The following is an 18,810-nucleotide window of genomic DNA, read 5'->3' on the forward strand; positions in this document are numbered from 1 at the left end:
GTATTTTGCAGGAACTTGAAAACTGTTGAGTATGTTGGAGGCAATTACGGATATCATTTTAGCCTTTATTATTAGATAAAACGTTTTTCATCTTTAGAAATTTTAATTATTGATCAAATTTTGAATGTCAAATGGCCCTTGCTTTATATAGGAACAGTGGTTTTCATAAAACAGTAATGATAAAAGAAAAAACATGACAAGAGAGATAATTACATTAATTCATAGTATTTGTTTCCTCAAGCATTAATAATGAATTGCCGCCAAATAACAGAAATTTTTACTTAATCAGTCCGGGGCCTTTTTTTGTAAATTTATTTGTAATCGCCGGAACAGCTCAACCATGAAAATACGTTCATACAAGTAATGAATGCGTCACCTTACGTTAAGCGTTAGACACAAACTAACACTGCACAATGTTCGACTAATTCTATACTGATGTTCTCCATAAGATGATATAAATCTTCATTTGTGATTATGTAATTTTGATCTTAATGTAAATTAAAGTGGATGCTTCCTTATGTATACCGGCACTGTAATTGATTTTCATTATTTGAAATAGCCATATCATATAACATACCCGTACCAAAAAATTACGTAATCATATTAACATCATTACATAACCCACATTAAAGTTACATTATCATAGTAACATTACATATACCACATTTAAATTTACATGATCGTAGTAATGTTTCATATCCATATTTAATTATATAATGATCTTAATATTACATAACCATATTTGGTTATGTAATGATATTAATATTACATAACCATATTGAAATTACATAACTCTTTGCCACTTCGTGCCATTGTCCGTCCGCATAGCCTGAAGACCATGCATTTATTAACGTAGTATTTCGTCTATATGTTATCTACTATTCGTTTTATCCTCCTCATCAGTCATGACCAAAACAACTTGAGACCCAATTTTAATATGCAAAGAAGGGGCGTTATCAATATGTCGTGAAAGTGGTGAAAACCGACATTAAATTAACCTATTCCATCAGAACTTATGAAGATTTTATACCATGATGTTCCTGCATCAAGTATATATCGTTGAATCGTATTACTTTATCTAGAGGGGTGCACTCGCTTAATACCCCCTCCCCCTCCCCTCCCCCTCCACCGCCCGATGTCCTCGAAGTTTGACTGGGCAACTCCAAGGGTGAATGGTGTTGCCCATATCATAATATCTGAACAGAAAGTACTTTGATTGAGTTATTACAATTAATAAAAAAATAATGGATGAAACTTTAACATTTAAACCGGTACTAAGCAAGAAAACTTCATAGTCACTTTAACATTAATGAAGCAGTCCAGAAATTTAACATACTTATAATCCGAATGTCTTGAAAACAGAAATAGCTTATATAGATGGACATATAATACTTGAAGCAATGTAAATGTATCTCCTTTCTTTGACGATGATATTTCAAGACTAAACATCTACCTGAGGTCATCCTTTAACATACCATTTGATATTACTTATTCCAAGGCAAACCAGTTGATTGGTCGACACTAAAGAGAACATTTTTACATGTCTATTTGATTAAACAAAACATCGTCTCCACCCACCCCCCACCCCCCCAAAAAAATTAAAACGACAACTAAAAAACACGTGACCCTGGTAGTTTTCAAAAATGTCTTCAGCAAAACATGTGATTCAACTTTTATAGGGTGACGTGAAAGTTAAGTCTCTTCATTAAAAATGCCATTAAAAAACCCATCACCACAGGTACTGAAAAAAAAATACGAATATTCTTTACCATAAATATGTTGTTATTTATGTCTTTGTATTTGTTATTAACAACCTCCATCAGACGTTTTGCTATACTTTATACAATTTATGCAATATATGAAGCAGAAGAATAGTGACACACCGCAAGGCAGACATAAAAAACTAAATGTGTATAAATGGTGAATGCAATTTTGTATCCACGTACATTTCTTCGGCAAAAAATAACTGAAAACAATATAAAACAACAAATATATATCGGTTCGCTGACTTTTGACCTACATTGTATATAACTATAGAGCAGGGGTTCCCTAACTGGGGTGCATGAACCCCCAGGGGGTGCGTGAGTCTTTCCCAGGGGGTTCGTGAGACGTTTCTGAAAGTCAAAACTAGAGTACTTTTTGCTGAACTAAAATCTGATATATCATATAATTTAGTAAGTACAAAAGTCGACAAACCCTTTTCGCGTTCCATAAGCATATGTTGCCATAGTAGTACCGTACCGTGCAAGTAATAAATAACTGAATTAAGAAATATTTGTTCATCTCTTGTTTTTTTCCATTACAATATTACACTATGAACTTGATCTTTAACGAAGCACTGGTATGTGTATTATAGTATAATAATGACTCAGATCGTGTCTCAAAAAGTTTGGGGTTCGTGAACAGCTCTGACATCCACAGGGGGTTCGGGGGGGGGGGGATAAAGTTAGGGAAACCCTGCTATAGAGATAGAGATTCACCAGACCTCAAAATATTTTTTAAACTGATAGCGACGTTGACTTGCAGGTATCTGACTGATGGTGGTACGGTTTATTCGTAAAACTTTGAAACGATGTTTGAATTTCTCTCTTTTTTTTCTTCTTACAGAACGCTCTTCTCAGATTTTGTCTATATCGAGAACCGAGCAGGTAAATCGACAAGGGATCAGTGCAGGTGTTGAGGGTGTATATGAGGGACCGGAAGTATCCCAAGAAGAACATCAGATTAGGCACGTGATCTTTAGCACCTGTATCCCAAAGCACTAGGAAAAGATAGAACGGTAACCAACAGACTGCAAAGGAGACTACAAGTCCGCAGACGATCCATGAGACACGATTTCTTCTGGCTTGGACGTGTCTGTTATGGTCGCCTTCCTGAAGAGACCGTGCAGAACGGAGAAGCGTAACGGCCATACATAGATAAAGAACCGCGATTAAAAGCAGTGGACACACATAAAGAGTCACAGTGGTGAAGTAGATGGCGAATCGAAACACGTCCGGGTTGGGTTGGTTCTCAGCACCGTCGTATTCGTAGACGAACCAAAATGGCGCCGACAGCAGGCAAGCGAGAATGATGACTAATACAACCTTAGCGAAAGTCGTTTTGAGGTTGTCTCCGCGTGAACTCATCGGTCTAGTGACAGCGCAACATCTCTCGTAACTCAAGACTACCAAGGACAAAATCGAGAGAGCGCAGAAATATACATTAATGGTTTGAATCAGCCGGCAAAAGAATAAATCCATGTCGTGAACGTTCTGTTCAGAAAGTTCAAGAGGGACAAACACTATAAGGAATACAGTATTGGCTGTGCATAATATCCCGATAAATACATCAGAGACGTTACGGAAGCCGTAGACGACCATAAGTATGACGATACTTGAATTAGTCAGGACACCAACAACCAATATAACGCAGAGAACAATCTTGAGCATTAACAGCAGAAGAAGTGGCTCTTCATAAAATTCTTCGGTTGGGATGGAACTTTCCATCACGTTAGTGACACCTTCAAACGCATCCATCTTGTATAGATAAGCAGGAGCTTCTATTTGAGAAGTCGAAAAGATAGGAGAAAAATGAATGAATTAATTCAAGCAAATCATTTATTTTAATATTTATATGAATGTTGCAATTATATTAAGTTTTGTTGTTGTATTTATCACACACACACACGCACCCACGCACACACACACACATATATATATACATATATATATATATATATATACCATCGCTTCCTTCAATAACCTTTCTTTGAAACTTTCATATGAAAGCAGTGAAGTGATGACATTACCATAACGCTTTGTAAAGGAGGTAAATCGTACTGACATAGGATGTTACATACCCAGAGGCATGCTGGTTAAAGTGTGTCTATACGATACATCCATATGCGTAATGACTTTAGCACACCGCGACATTTGCATGAGAAAGTATGAGTGAGGCGACGAATAACATCTAACATGACATTTATATGCGGATGTAGGTTATATAAGTATTTGCCTTTTTCCAGTTTATAAACTGTGAAGTTGTCTAGTAAAAGTTCCTTCAAATAATAAATATGAGAGGGACATCCCGGGGACTTCAGTAATTCCCCCAAGTATGCTAAAAATCAGATAATGGTCATCCATGCTCAAATTATATTCCCAGCAACATTTTACCGCCCACTGTAGAAAGTGCTTACCCACATGTATATATACTGATGTATTTTCATTGTCTAATTTTAATGATTCTTAATAATAGCTGGCAGTAATTTGGAGGATCAAAGCTTGTAGGGAAGGACATTTAAAAGATTTCTCTTGCAGCCAATACTGAAATATTTTAAAAGTCAAACCGCATCTTTCTACGCGTCTTTTGCCATCAGAAATGTCTAGTCTGGAGTTTTCGTTTTCATTAAGGGTTAGGATATATTGGCATCGAACTGAATACTTTTAAAGGGTGGGTATTGGGGTGGAGGGGGGGTGGGGTGACATTAAGCGGAAGAAGAATGAAAGCAGGAACACTTCAACAATGCTTTTAAGAAAGATTACACAAACATCTTGTGAGTATATGCTACAAATAAAGTTTTTCTAAAAGGCAATCAGGTATACTAGACTTATTCAGAGATGTAATTGTATCGTGAAATTGACATGCGAATTCTGAGAATTGAAATGCAGAGGTATAAATGCAATGACACTTTGAAATGGAAGGTTGCAAATTGTGATATCTTTTGCTAGATTAACCAAGGCTTTGTTTCTGCTTACTGCATGATTTAACGTGTACCATTGATTGACCTTCCTAAGCTATTAAGACATGCGTAAGGAACCAAACTTTGTTACAATATTTGCAACATCTGTCTTTATAAGCATCCATATGTGAAATGAGGCATAGAGCAAAATACGAAAGTGCTTTTCAGAATTCCAAAATGTCTTATTGGAAGAATAATCATCTTCGGACTCGTCTAGCCACTTACTAACTCAACTTACACCATTTAAGAGTGTGTGTATATATATATATAAATATATATATATATATATATATATATATATATATATATATATATATATATATATATATATATATATATATATATATATATACATATGTTATATATACTTTTACATTGGGAAGTTTACTTGTCTCATTTATTTAGAACAACATTTATGACCCTCACCCAAACCCACGACATATGAATAAATTGCTGCCAACTTGTGAATATTACTATTATTTCTTTTGTTTTTACGATAACCTTGTATCTACCAATCCACATTATCTTACTTACCATATATCCATCATACATACACCCCATTAACACAACATTAATCAAAACTAACCTATACATAGGTTATAAGTTTACCTACATCAAGTCGTACTTACCTAATATACAAGATATACCTAGCTATATGTAAACCTCCCTCTTACCTAAATGTTTCCACTCCATCGAGGCCATCTGATCAACCATTCAGTTTAACCTCTTTGCCCACTATCATTTTGTATTTTAAGTTAATTATGACGGAAAAAAAGGAATAAAACAAACACTAAGCAACTGAATAGATAATATTGGTGAAAAAATGAAAGTGTAAAGTAGGTCGTATCTGCAGCAGTGTCTTAACATTAGTGACAAAAACAAAGACAAAGCATTTATGCATATATACATATACATATATTCTTGGAATACTTGATGTGGTTGAAGTTTGAATACGTAAATGGTTAAATTTTTCCCACTCATTTTAGTTTCATAGAAACAACACCCTATTGGGATAAAAATGATGTCAAACTTTCATATGGAAAGTAAAACAAAGTTTTAAAGCAGATATGTTGAACTTTTTAAAAGAGAAAGCCATTTGCAAATGTGTTGTTGGTCATATATGAATATATATGTTATTATTTTAATTCATTTTCTTAAATTTTGTTTCAGTTACCAATTCTGACCAAGCTACTTTGCCACAATATCTAATACGACGTCAAAACTAAGTTCTATCACGACATCTTTCTCACTTCATTACTAAAAGTACAACAATGAAATTTCATGACAGACTTATCGTTTCATTTTTACTAAAAAACAAGAACGGAAATGAGGGTACAAAGGTCCCACCCCCCAAAAAATATGTCATTCTTTTGATGGATATTTGTTTTCTTTCACTCCCCCCCCCTCTTCTTATGGTTTCTAATCATCACTCATGTTTATACATGGAAAGAAATCTAAAGCGTTCCTTTCAGAAATGAATTCGAAGCCCGCGAATGCTGAACATTATTTTCGAATTCATTCCCATGAGATATATACTGCAACTCATAATTCTGTTGAAAAGAAAAGCAGAATTCTCCAGGGATGTCTTACGGAATATGACGTGAACAATGTACACTCTCTATTATACAAAAGAGGTCATTATACGAAGCAGAAATAGATCACCATTTTGCTTTAGTCTGCATTATTGATCTTATTTCTCTCTCTATCTCTCTCTCTTTCATACATTTCACTTGGAAGGATGAACGGCGTTGTTATTTCGTTTATATCAATATTTTAGGCCTTGAAGGTAGACAAAATCCTTTCGCCTTGTGTATAGACATCGACAGGATGTCCATACAGGTGTGGCCGGTTGAAACTTTAAACTTTATTCATCTTAAGTAGACATGCTTGCCTTCGGAAGAACTTTGTTTAATTCACCGTCATGTGACAAATTTTCTTTTTCTTTGAGACTTTTGAAATTTCAAATAAAGAATGAAAACATAATTTGTTTTGTCACACCAAGTTAGTCTGATGATCAATGATGGCGTCACATCCGTGCGGGAACGCTTTTGCTGTGAATCCTGAGAATTTCGCACTAAAAGTACAATATTTTGGTACATAAGATTATGTGACCGGAATGAGGTGATAAAAAATATTTCAAGCAGTCAAGCGAGGCTTCACAAAAGTGTTTTTTTTTTTGTGGCCGTTTTGACAATATAACTTGAGGTAACCAGATGTGTTTAATTTAAAAGCTATCAGAGAAAGTGTGATGTGACGAACGTCTGAGCGATCGTCAAACTTTCAAATATAGGCTATGTATAGGAATAACATAAATAAATGTAACCTAGCAACTAATATGAAGTTATCAAAAAAAGTGTCTTGCATCTTGTATAGTAGGAAAGCATCATTTACAGATGAGAAAGTATTAAACATTTCCGAAACACAAAATATTGACAGATCGGTTAAAGTGTCGGCTTGTGTGATCAGTTTTAGGATAATACATCTCGACTTCAAACAAGCTAGGTTTGAAATGATAAAGTTTCATTTCGTAGATCTCACACGAGATGCTAAATGTATTCACAATGTATGCAAATTTACCGCAAAGCGAACGTCGATCCTTAGTCAAAACCTACCACAATATCATAGCAGATTTACCTAGCCTTACCCATTTTGTGTAGAGAAAAATGGTGGCTCAATAGGGACCTCAGAGGGTGATTAAATCTGAGAGAGTGAACTCAAGTCGGGCACGCAAGTCAAAAGCTGAGTCGGGAATTTGTGTTTGTGGGGGTGGGCTAACTCAGAGGAAAATCTCAAAACTTCTTTACAAATCTAATCTTCTATATGCATAGAGTACCAACCATACCTGTGCGATTGAGTATTTGAATGTAAAATTCATGTGAGAAGGCATTTTACGTTTATTGAAGATGTGGTTCTTTTTTGTTGTTGAGAGTCGTCCTGGGAAGGAGGGGGGCTGGGGAGGGGGAGGGGGTCTGGAAGAGCTCGATGTGTTAAGATATAAGATCGTATCATATGTTACAACTATATCAATTTGTTTTTGTGAGATTATATCCAGTTATGGGGACGAAAGACGAAAGACCATTCTCTGCCCAGGAAAAGTGAAACTCTGAAGATAGCAGAAGAGGGGGGAAGAGAGGGGATGGAGGGAAGGGAGGGAGGGGGTAGTACAAAGATTTACAAAAAAAATGATAACATTGACAGAAATAATCAAATACGGAATGTCGTTAAACAGTAGCTTACATAAATAACTCTGTACAGTATACAGACTTTGTGTCTTACAACATGGAGCTGATCCTTAGTCCAAGTAGTAGACCTCTGCTGACAATGATGGTGGCCTTCTCATGGAGCCATTTCAGATCTTGTTCGCGAATCCTAAAATTACATATTCTCTTTTAGAGTAAACAATCCATCGTTACATTAACAAGAGAAGCAAACTTAACAATCAGCTATTACCCATGTTCTAGAGGTAATATTTTGTACAACATCTCCACAAAAAAAAAAAAAACTCAAAATAATTTGCAACTTCGTCACGTCTAAGGTGCCTGAGGTGTCTTCCTCGTTCCCTCGCGATCATTAAACACAGGTATCAAACCAAATTTCAAAATCTAGGCTAAATTTAACTTCTTTTCGTTTCAGTGTCTCTGTGCAAATGGATCGAAGCCTCGACCGAATTACATTATCCCGAATCCTATTAAAAACATCCGTTGCTTTCACGATACGACAGAAGACACAGTGTAGGACCTGAAGAAGTAGTATTGGAAGAGACTGATATGTCTGTGCATACTGACCTGTTGACATGTGACGCATTATGTATATAGGGCTATATAGGCGTTTATAAAGAAAACTTTCGGATAGAATTTTAGGACACCTATCACGATGTAGCTAGGAATTCTGAGTTGGTTTTTTTTTTGTACAAATGGTGGTGGCACATAATTATATTATACGTATCACAGAATTTAGAAAATGACGTTATAAACTTTCGTACAAGGAAAAGAACAATTCATCCGTTTCAACAATTTCATTTGGATAAAGACACAGCTATACGGATAGAATTTAAAGTTTAGCAAACAAAAGCGCAATATTGTATTATTTCTTTGTTGTCTATACAACTTGTAACCTGTTTTAATGAGTTTTAATGAATGTAGATCTCTTAAATGAAACATATAGCTACCAACTTATCGTTTGCTTGATTGTATGTTTATGGCGAGACAAACTATGCTGCATAGGCAACCAGTTGCTGCTTTAAATGTCGCACTTGTCATCAGTTTGTCATCAGTAATCTTGCAATGTTCTTCACAAGCCATACATGTAATTTCCACACAGAATCGGATACCGCTTTATCTGTAAAAGAGCGCGTTGTAATGTCAGCCAGAATAGCTGTTCCTTATTACCAATTAATGAACGATTTACGTCATTGCAACAACAAAAACAAGAAGAAGAGGAGGAAACAAAGGTATGAAATGTTTCTCCTTATGTTGTTATTTGTGTGTAAATTGTATTATTGTAAATTGTGATATTTACACCTGATTCCATTGTACCTGATGTAATCTAGGTCAGGTGCCAGGTGAGTTAATATATGTATTTTTGTATTTTTTGTTTAATAGATCCTCCTACAAGCAGGAACTCGCGAAGATGCCACATTGGCCTATATATATATATATATATATATATATATATATATATATATATATATATATATATATATATGACTTATATATATGATTTTAGTTACCAAATTTGGAACAATTTAAAAAAAAAATCTTAACTTTACCGTGTGTTTTGGGTTCACTTTCGCAATAGGCTTGTGTTTTTTTTTGAACTGTAAGTATGTTTATCTATAATAATATTTTATGTATAATATTCTAGCTATAATAATTTATCTATAATAATACAGTGGTATTCATTTTTTTAATTTTCCCTACAAGCCTCTTGACAAGAATTCCATACACGCTGAAATCGTGATTTTGATTTGATCTAGAATTGTTTGTGTCCGGAAATAACCAGAGAACACCCTAAAGACAAGGACATTAAAAGCTAAACACTATCACGTGATGCAGGGATTTTTAAATCTTTCTCCCCGTTGAACACGGATCATCGAGCGAAACTGACCATTTCTTGGACAAGGAATATAGAAAAAAAAAACTATACTTTACCATCAGAGAGGTGCCATGGTATCATGTAGACATTTTCCAGACAATATTGATCTTTCACATAGAGGTCCGTGCTCTATTTAGAGGTTCGTGCTCTATTTCTTTCAAACAGATTTGTAAACCCGCCTCCGCCTCCGTCTCTGACTTCCCACTCCCCCCCCCCCACCACCGACACATCTCAACACTTTTACTTTTAAAGAAGACAGCAGTATGCTTTATTACTTGGGAATTCGTATCAACTTCTAACTTTTCCAAATTGTCAATATACTCACTCTCAAATATTCATGCAAGACAGATTTTGTTTTCTCCGGATATAGCCTTAGTTTTGTACCTAACTATATGAGTAATTAGGTGTTAAAGGTCATGATCTAATGAATATTCACATATTTAACGTGTGTACTCTGAAGAAGGGATCGCAATTATCAAGACTAGTACATCAGAAAGATGAAGTTAGTAGCCTACGTACGGCACACTGTAATGTAATTTCCATGGTGCGCCATTCGTGTAAGATTTCAGGCAGTAACACTCAGGGAGTAAGCCAGGGAATTAAATGTGACCATTACTGCCGAGAACTCTATCAGAAAAAGTAAAAATATTAGTATGGCATCATAACTGCATGTAGTACATCACACATATATATGTAGGCCCATTGCATTCCCACCAATACTCTTTGTCATTTCCCACATTATTGTTAACATTTTTCTACCCGGATCCTAGTTACTTTCCAATGTTGTCCTATATTAGAAATTATCCCATTAATTACACTGCTGTGGCAATACTCGTTAATTTTCAGGACTACTTTAGGAACTAAATGTCACCTGTTAGCTGACGGGGTTATGGGTTGAATCCATAAATAATGAAATGATATTTAAGTAAAAAGCATAACATATCATATTCCCGATCTTGAATTATAAAAAGAAGAATAAAATATCAACATTTTATAAAGAATTTTATAAACACGCTGAAATGCCAAATCAATGTTGTTTCTTATTAAAGCTTTTTACGATAGTAAGCTTTCATTTCAAATAATTACACAAATTTGAAGCTTTCGATTTAATTTTCCTATGTGATAAACTGTAATAACAATAAACGTAAATGGGTAACTTACTGTTGAGAATAGAATAAAATAAAAATATAATTGAATAATTAATCATTCGGTTAAAACGAAACAAAGTCGAAATAAGTATTAGTTTGTACTATTGAAATATTAGTTTTAGTAAATTCCTGTAGGTTTGGTATTTGTTTGTATAACGAACTCTGTTGTTTTAAGACGTATACGATTCTTAAGCCTATAAATGCCTAGAACAAACTTAAAGACTATAGCTATAACCATGAACAATCTATATATCTCAACTTTCTATTGCTATAATATACCTCTTTAACTTTACCTTGTAAATATTGTTGCTATGGAGATGGAATCCTTAGGTGTGAGCCAGTGAAAGTCTGAAAGTTGGTGCTCAGAGAGGTCAGGCAGGTTGAAGGATAGATAAGGGGAGATGGGGGTCAAGAGGGGTTAGAGATGTATGTGTGTGTGTTTCTACAGTGTATACTATATTTAGACTACTTATGACATTGTATGAGAAGAAGGGAGTTCACTGTTCACTTTTACTTGGAATTGGCCTTGTGTTGTTGTGCTGGCTGTTGGGAAAATGAAGGGTGTGGCTGAGTGAAGTGACTGCAAACTGATGGAGACCTGAGAGATTGAGTGAAGGAGTTGGGACTGGAGTAGTGAAGGAATAAAAGTCACAGAACATTATAAAAATTCTCCATCTTATCTTTGGAGTTCCACGCTTCCGCAAGAAACTTTGCAGCTTTGTCGGGACTAAACAAATACATCGATCCTCTACTCGACATAAATCGTTTACCAAATGGCAACAAATTCCGGTCATCGACACTATAGAGGTCAAACAATGCCTTAGTGCTTTGCTTTTGTGGACTTATTAATCAAGACAATCTGTTTTGCAAAACATTAATAGAAATACATAAGCTCTCTAGATCTCTCTTAGACTTAACAGAAATAGTTTCATCCTGTCTCTGCGATATTTTCAAGATTTATGACTCTTCCACCGCCTTTAATCCCAGATACAACCGAAATCTCCAAATGTTTGGCGGATTTAAAAAGAAGTTTGTCCGAAATCTCATAGATTTAAAAGTACGTCCGCACAAGACACTGACATTAATTCTGAAGGCGTACAATGCCTAACAAACACTATAGTAGAAAAAAAATAAATGTGATACTATATAGGGTGTACAACATAGCGCAATTTGTTATGATGTCAGGCTGACAGAAAGAAGACGCCAACTTTAATTCTGGAAGCGTTTAATATACAAACAACCACATAGTAGAAAATATAAATGAGATACTATAGGGTGTACAAATATAGCGCAATTTGTTATGATGTCAAGCTGACAGAAAGAAGATGCCGACTTTAATTATGAAAGTGTATAATAACAAACAAATACATAGTAGAAAATATAAATGTGATAGGTGTACAATATAGCGCAATTTGTTATGATGTCAGGCTGACAGAAAGAGTATACGTTTTTGAATTTGTGTTATATACGGTGTCCTTCAATTACACAATATTTACTCTGACAACAATATAACAGACTATGATTTAGATGTCCATGTTCCAAGAGAAGTCAAAATAGTGTTGGCATGTAAAAGGAAACACAGAAAAATTCATACAGTTTATGTCCATATTGTTTTTGTTCTCTTTTCCGGTGTGTTTTTTATGTTAAAATCAAAGATGTTTTGTATTGAATTGCTTCAAGTTTTATCAAATGTTGGAACAGCGCAAATTGTTGACGTTTCTACGTTTTTTCCCTTTACCTTATTCCACATTCCGGAAAATAGAATTATTCCACATTCCTTTGAAAATAGAAATAATCTTTCATATTGCTTTTCCTATTCTGGTGACGGTTTCTTCTGTTTATGCTTCTTCCTTCTGTTTGTTTATAAAGTCACTAAAAGTATCGTGTTCTTTCCTCTTTGTGATTTTATTTCCCTGAGCTATTACGATAGTCTAGAATACAGAGGAGTATTTCGCCTAACATTGCCTCCGTCTGTTTTGTTTACCTTAAGCTAACGGTAGCGTAGATATTCTGCATTTGTAAACGAAATTATTAAAATACAACCAACTATTTCTATGGGCAGATTTTTTCACGTTTATATAGATCTTGTTACATAACAACAATGAACATATAACGATGTGTAAGGTATATCTGTATTAATTTTAATATTCACAATTTCCACCATTAAACTATGTTAAATATGTTGAAAGCCTCTACTGCGAAACAGAATGATGATGACGTCATCTAAGTGTTCTGATCTCATTGTTAGTGATGCATTTATGCGGAAAGTAAGTTACATGTCATTATTTTTTTTTAAAACAAAGAAAAAGGAAAGCGTAAATATATGGGTTAATGTATCTATATCTATTCTGCTATATTCAGGATATTGACCTTTTTATATCTTAAGTATTCGGGATGTTCGTGTATACCGAACAACTCACATGCCGGCTCTTCTGTCAATACCAATTTGTTAATGTTAATCCATTGTTTTAGAATTTGTGTTTACTATGGCAGACAAAAAAATCGTTAATTAAATTAAGACAGAATTGTTCCTGTAGCTTAAAATAAGCAACAGAGCATCAATTGGAGAAGTCGATGATGATTGTGTTTGATAACAGTTGAAAGCCTAATGTGTGGCTATATTGAGTTTTGTGTAGATTTTCGAGAGGCTGACCAAACGGTATATTTGCTATGCATGAGATATATTGAACCGCTTGCAATTATATAGGACCTGCTTCCCTAAAAAAAAGAGAAAAAAATGCAGCCTATAATCGAAATGTACCTATAGCAATGCTGTAAGTAATTTGATTGTTTTAAAACTGAATACATTGACCCGTTTTTCATCCTTTTAATTAGTGTTCATGTTTTTTTTTATAACATCTTTATTATCGAATGATTTCAACGAAGAGCTCCATTGGCTTCTTGTAATGTATGGCTCCCAAATGGAGTAATACAGTTCATTTGTAATACAGGACATGACGAAATTTATGTTACTCATAAAGCAAGTGACCGCTGTGATTTAACAATATCAGACATTTGTAACTTTCTTGTTGTTGATGTGAACATCAAGATTGTTTCAAATTCCGTTATCGATGTAATTTAAATAGCGCTCGAAACTGTTAAAATCATATGTTAAGTGTATTTGATGAAAGTTATCTGTTTTTTTTTTTAAAGCTTGTCATTTTATCATATCTAACAATCTGCCAGTTGTCGCAATTTAGTCTTTAAATGGTGAGTTATTTGACGCAAACTGTCTAATATCCTGATTTAAAATAAAATTTGCTTTCAAGTTCTCTGTTTGTTTTTTGAGTTTTCCATTTGATCATATCTACCTTTTTTTTCAGTTATCGCAATTTAAGTATTAAATATTAATTTGATTTGATTCAAACATTTTAGGGGGTGGTTAAGTTTCGACAATTTGCTATCTAGTTTGCAAATTATCTTACAAAATTAGAACAATCGTAACATATTTACATAAATATTAATCGAATGTGTGGGCTAATTTTCGTATCAGGGTAGAGTTATAACTTTCTAAACACGATCACTTCATGTCGTGACTTTGTTCTGACAACTGGATTACAGTGCGGATTACTGACAATATTAAGTTGGATAAGCTAATAATCCTTCACTTATTAGCACGATTGGATTAGATTGTCTTATATTACGATATAAATTGGATCAGTTAATTCACGGAATTTGCTTACACCATTAAATATACTTTGGATACTGATTTTCCAGTATATTTACCACACTAAAATAGGCCCTATAGATTATAAACGATATAAATTAAACGAGCGAGTTAGCAACGTCTAGATTTTTGACGATATTTACACATTTGATTAGTTTTGTTTTGCTAAATTCTAAATTCTAAATAAAACGTCACAATGTCGTACTGCATAGAAGAAAGACTAAACAAATTGACCATATGAACAACACTCTCAGTATCGACGTAATAAAGAGAGAGAGAAAACTACACCATCGGGCAAATGATTATAAATGAAAGACACTTGGACGAGGAACCGACACATTCACATCGATTTTGATGCAAATTTGATTTGTACCGCCATCGCCTGACAATGCTAATAAAAGCCACATGTGTAGTACATATCACGGAGAAAGAACGAAAAAAAATGAAAAAGACAAGCAAGTTTAAACATTGGCCGCGAGGTGGAATGACGAAAAGACGCGTGACATTAACACTTTGTTTTCAAATACGAGAACATAACAAGCAACAAGAAAATTGAACAGCGAAAGATTACAGACATTACAATTACAAAAATGGAATAATCAAAGATTATTTAATTTACCAAACTGAAAACAAAATAATGATAATAATCACTAATGCAGAATTGATGGTTTAAATGCAGTAAAAAAATGGCAATAAAAGATACGCAAATGGCAAAGACGAATACAATATTGCAAAGTACAATGAAAATGTCACAATAGTAACAATGGATGGACATTTGAAAGAACTACAAAGGAGAGAAGGAAACAATGAAAGCGGACAACTTTACAAAGACGATGAATACAAAAGAAACGTAAACAACAGGCAGAAATCATGGATTGAATTGAGTTGGAAAATAACAACGAGCTTACACAATGACGGAGACAAGAAATAGATAAACAATCGATTGAATGAAGGGGGAAAATACAATAGAGAGATTGTGCAAATGACAATGACGAATACGACATTGAAAAGAAAGATGACTATGAGGAGAGAAAATATCATAACAATAACAATGGATTGATCAGGGCAATTCAAACAAAGGAGAGAAAGAAACAATGGAAAAGGAATTATCTTATACAAGCGATAAACAAAATGAAACGAAAGCAACATGCAGAAAAAAGAAAGAATTGAATAAAATAAAATAAAATAAAAGATAATTGAGAGATTGTTTGAATGACAATCACGAACAAACATTGACAAGTAAGATGACAATGAAAATATCACAATAGTAAAAATATGATCTGACTCGGTAAAAAGAAAGAAACTTTAAGGGACAATGGAAGTACTTAACACGAAATAACAGTATCACACTATAATAAATATGGGGATATAAATGGACGTTTCTTATTGTCGATACGTAAGTCGATTTGTAATTTAGTGGCGACACTGAATTAAGCAATATCACCAAAAAACAAAAGGTGTTGAGTTACAGTATAAAACAAAGCAACAAGAACAATCGCAACACTCGAAATCAGTAAGCAGTTGATATCTAATAAAAGCCGAATCTTAATTATGCAGTTATTATTACTATTAATTAAAAAAATTGGACTATGATGATTTGTGTATCAAAATTATACAATACTGCTTATAATATGTGCACTAAACAACACTATTAGGTAAGTATTTAGACATTTGTACTTTTATACATTAGCACGTCACACAACATAAAACGAAATGAAATGAAAAGTGTAATTTCTGTACAGTTCATATAGAGTTTAATGGAATAAGCTGTCACACACACACCTATGATGTTTTGATGAGGTTCTCAGGCTGATCAATAAAAGTTTAACAAAGAATAAAGAAGTTAACATCCCCAACAATTAATCCATGAATGATATATGTTATGAAGTGATCATACCATACTAAAAGTAACGTTATCAAGTTTCATAAGTTTCTGTGTTGTTGAATGTTCAAAATCAAATATAGCAAATATGATATGATATTGTAGTATGGATTTTACCGCTTGCGTTTTTTCATTTTTGTTAACATTTTTGCTGTAGATGTACAAACATATCTTTACTTTTGAATTAATATTGCAAGACAATAACATCATATTGGTAGTCTTTGCAACTGCTTACAGAAAGAGAGAAAGGTAAAACAATAAGAAGTTTTTATATCAGAGCCGAATCTAACATTAAAGTAAAATAAAAATAAACAAACTAGCTAAAGATGATAATAATAAAAAAAGTATACAAAATGTATAGCACATAGAACATTGATGACTTTGAATTTGCAGCCTAACCAATAACATATCGATATATGAGCTCCACCTCCCCCATCCTCCTCCCGATAGAGAGATGAATTACATGTCTTACCTGGAACAGTTGAAAACTATATTATTGAAGAATAGATGACAGAGACCAAATTTAGTTTCTCGAGAGACAAACAGGAAAACGTTAGCCGTTGCTTGTTGATAAATGTCGATTGATCCCTATATCAAGCCATTTTTCATCTAAGCGACCAGTTTCCAATGAATTAAACCTTTAGTAGCAAATATCCGCGGATAGTTTCACTTGAGCCAATGAAAATACGAGAATATATGGCATCCAGTCAAGCGTGTGTCTGTCTGAAGACAAATTGCCCGAATGGAGCAGTGAAATGACATCTACAAGTATTCTCACATCGCAATTTAATGCAATTCCGGCTTGTTCATCTACGGTAGACGAACTTAGTTTCTGCAGCAGTTTTTTTTCTTTTTCTTCTTGCATATTGTGAACAGTAAAACTGTATATTTCGTTACCTTGGTACCTTGCAATCTAGGTTCTTAGTTTTGACATAGACAAGGTAGATAAAAAAATGAACAAACAAAACCACATAACAAAAAAGGTCATCCTTATCAGTACGGGCTATACCTATATATATACAAGGCTGTTAACATCACATGCTACAACACATTATTTCTTTCTCGTTTTACGTGTCAAATACGTCACAAATTTATCGACTTTATCCTAAGGGTGATTAGACATCAAACAATAAAATATCCAACTTTCGGAGAACTCTAAATGGTTTGTTGAGAATTATTTCGGTCCATTTCATGACGAACAGCTGAACTCCATCAGATTGTTAAGAACAATCCAAATTTCTTTCACCAAATATCACGTAAAGTTTTTAAGAAATATTTCAGAAAATTTGCCATTTTAAGCTTTTATCGGGAGGGAAAATGAAATGAAAAATGTAAAAAGAAAATTAAAAAGTAGGAGCAAAGAATATTTTGCTGCAAATTCAGACCAGTGACCTTAGGATCCCAATCCACAATAGGAATTCGTCAGTTTAATTATAAATATATAAATAATTGATAAAGAGGAATAGATAAAGACATTGTAAGAAATATCAAAGGGCAAATACATGGCCAACTAAAGGCTAAGCTAGATCGCAATTCGAACCCTTATTATTATTATTATTATTATTAATATTATTATTATTATTATTATTATTATTATTATTATTATTATTATCATTATTATTATTATTATCATTATTGTTATATGATAAGACAAAGCCATCGAAAGCTGGAGTTGTGATTTCGGTCATTTTAGCACGTGTTTAAACCATCAACATCTGACCATTGACCTATGATGTCATCAAGATGTTCATCAGCCCCTGCCCTTACACCTTTGACATTTAGATTAGCAATTAGTTTCGCAGACTCGTATATATACATTCGCTTAACGTTTTGACCTCTAACCCACAAAGGGTAATTCCGTCCATGTTATATGTTTTACCTAATAGTATCCCGTCCCTTCTATCGCATACTAACCCTGAATATTTCGGTCCAGGGCCTCAAAGGGGCGTGTAACAATTTGAGTAGCATTCTTGCACAAGTTGTTGATAGCGTACACAATATCCCCATGCCCCCAGTCCTTAACATAGGAAAGAGATAGAAATTCACACGAGCTTGTCATCTTAGCTATAACCTGACACCGAACGATTTTGGCATACACCCTCGGGCATTTCAAACACATTTAGGGATTTGCTTTTTGTCCTTTTGCATTCTTATAGTTTTCTTCTTGTAAATTTTATTTTGTTGAAAATAGTTGTTGAAATACGTTTTTTTTTTCTACGGTGGCAAATTTGCTTGCACCAATGATAATGTCGTCCTTGGACCTCATCGGATGTTAACAGTACTTCAGCAGACATTTAAT

General features: G+C 34.0%; 1 protein-coding gene across 2 annotated transcripts; it reads right to left on the minus strand.

Annotated features, from left to right (window-relative positions):
- Positions 1 to 240: 240 nt before the first annotated feature.
- On the minus strand, positions 241 to 17,387 carry LOC139979743 (phe13-bombesin receptor-like). 2 transcript variants are annotated; one of them, XM_071990815.1, is made up of 2 exons: positions 16,984 to 17,387; positions 241 to 3,538 (listed from the first exon to the last, which is right to left on the minus strand). In XM_071990815.1, the coding sequence occupies exon 2, from the start codon at positions 3,516 to 3,518 to the stop codon at positions 2,499 to 2,501; it is 1,020 nt and encodes a 339-aa protein (XP_071846916.1). In that variant the 5' UTR covers positions 3,519 to 3,538; positions 16,984 to 17,387; the 3' UTR covers positions 241 to 2,498. The 2 variants fall into 2 exon arrangements, with proteins under 2 accessions (XP_071846916.1, XP_071846914.1); XM_071990813.1 differs by having other exon boundaries at positions 241 to 3,541; positions 16,984 to 17,385.
- Between the last annotated feature and the right edge of the window lie 1,423 nt (positions 17,388 to 18,810).

This window comes from Apostichopus japonicus, chromosome 14 (genome assembly GCF_037975245.1).
Source record: "Apostichopus japonicus isolate 1M-3 chromosome 14, ASM3797524v1, whole genome shotgun sequence".
Taxonomy (NCBI): domain Eukaryota; kingdom Metazoa; phylum Echinodermata; class Holothuroidea; order Aspidochirotida; family Stichopodidae; genus Apostichopus; species Apostichopus japonicus.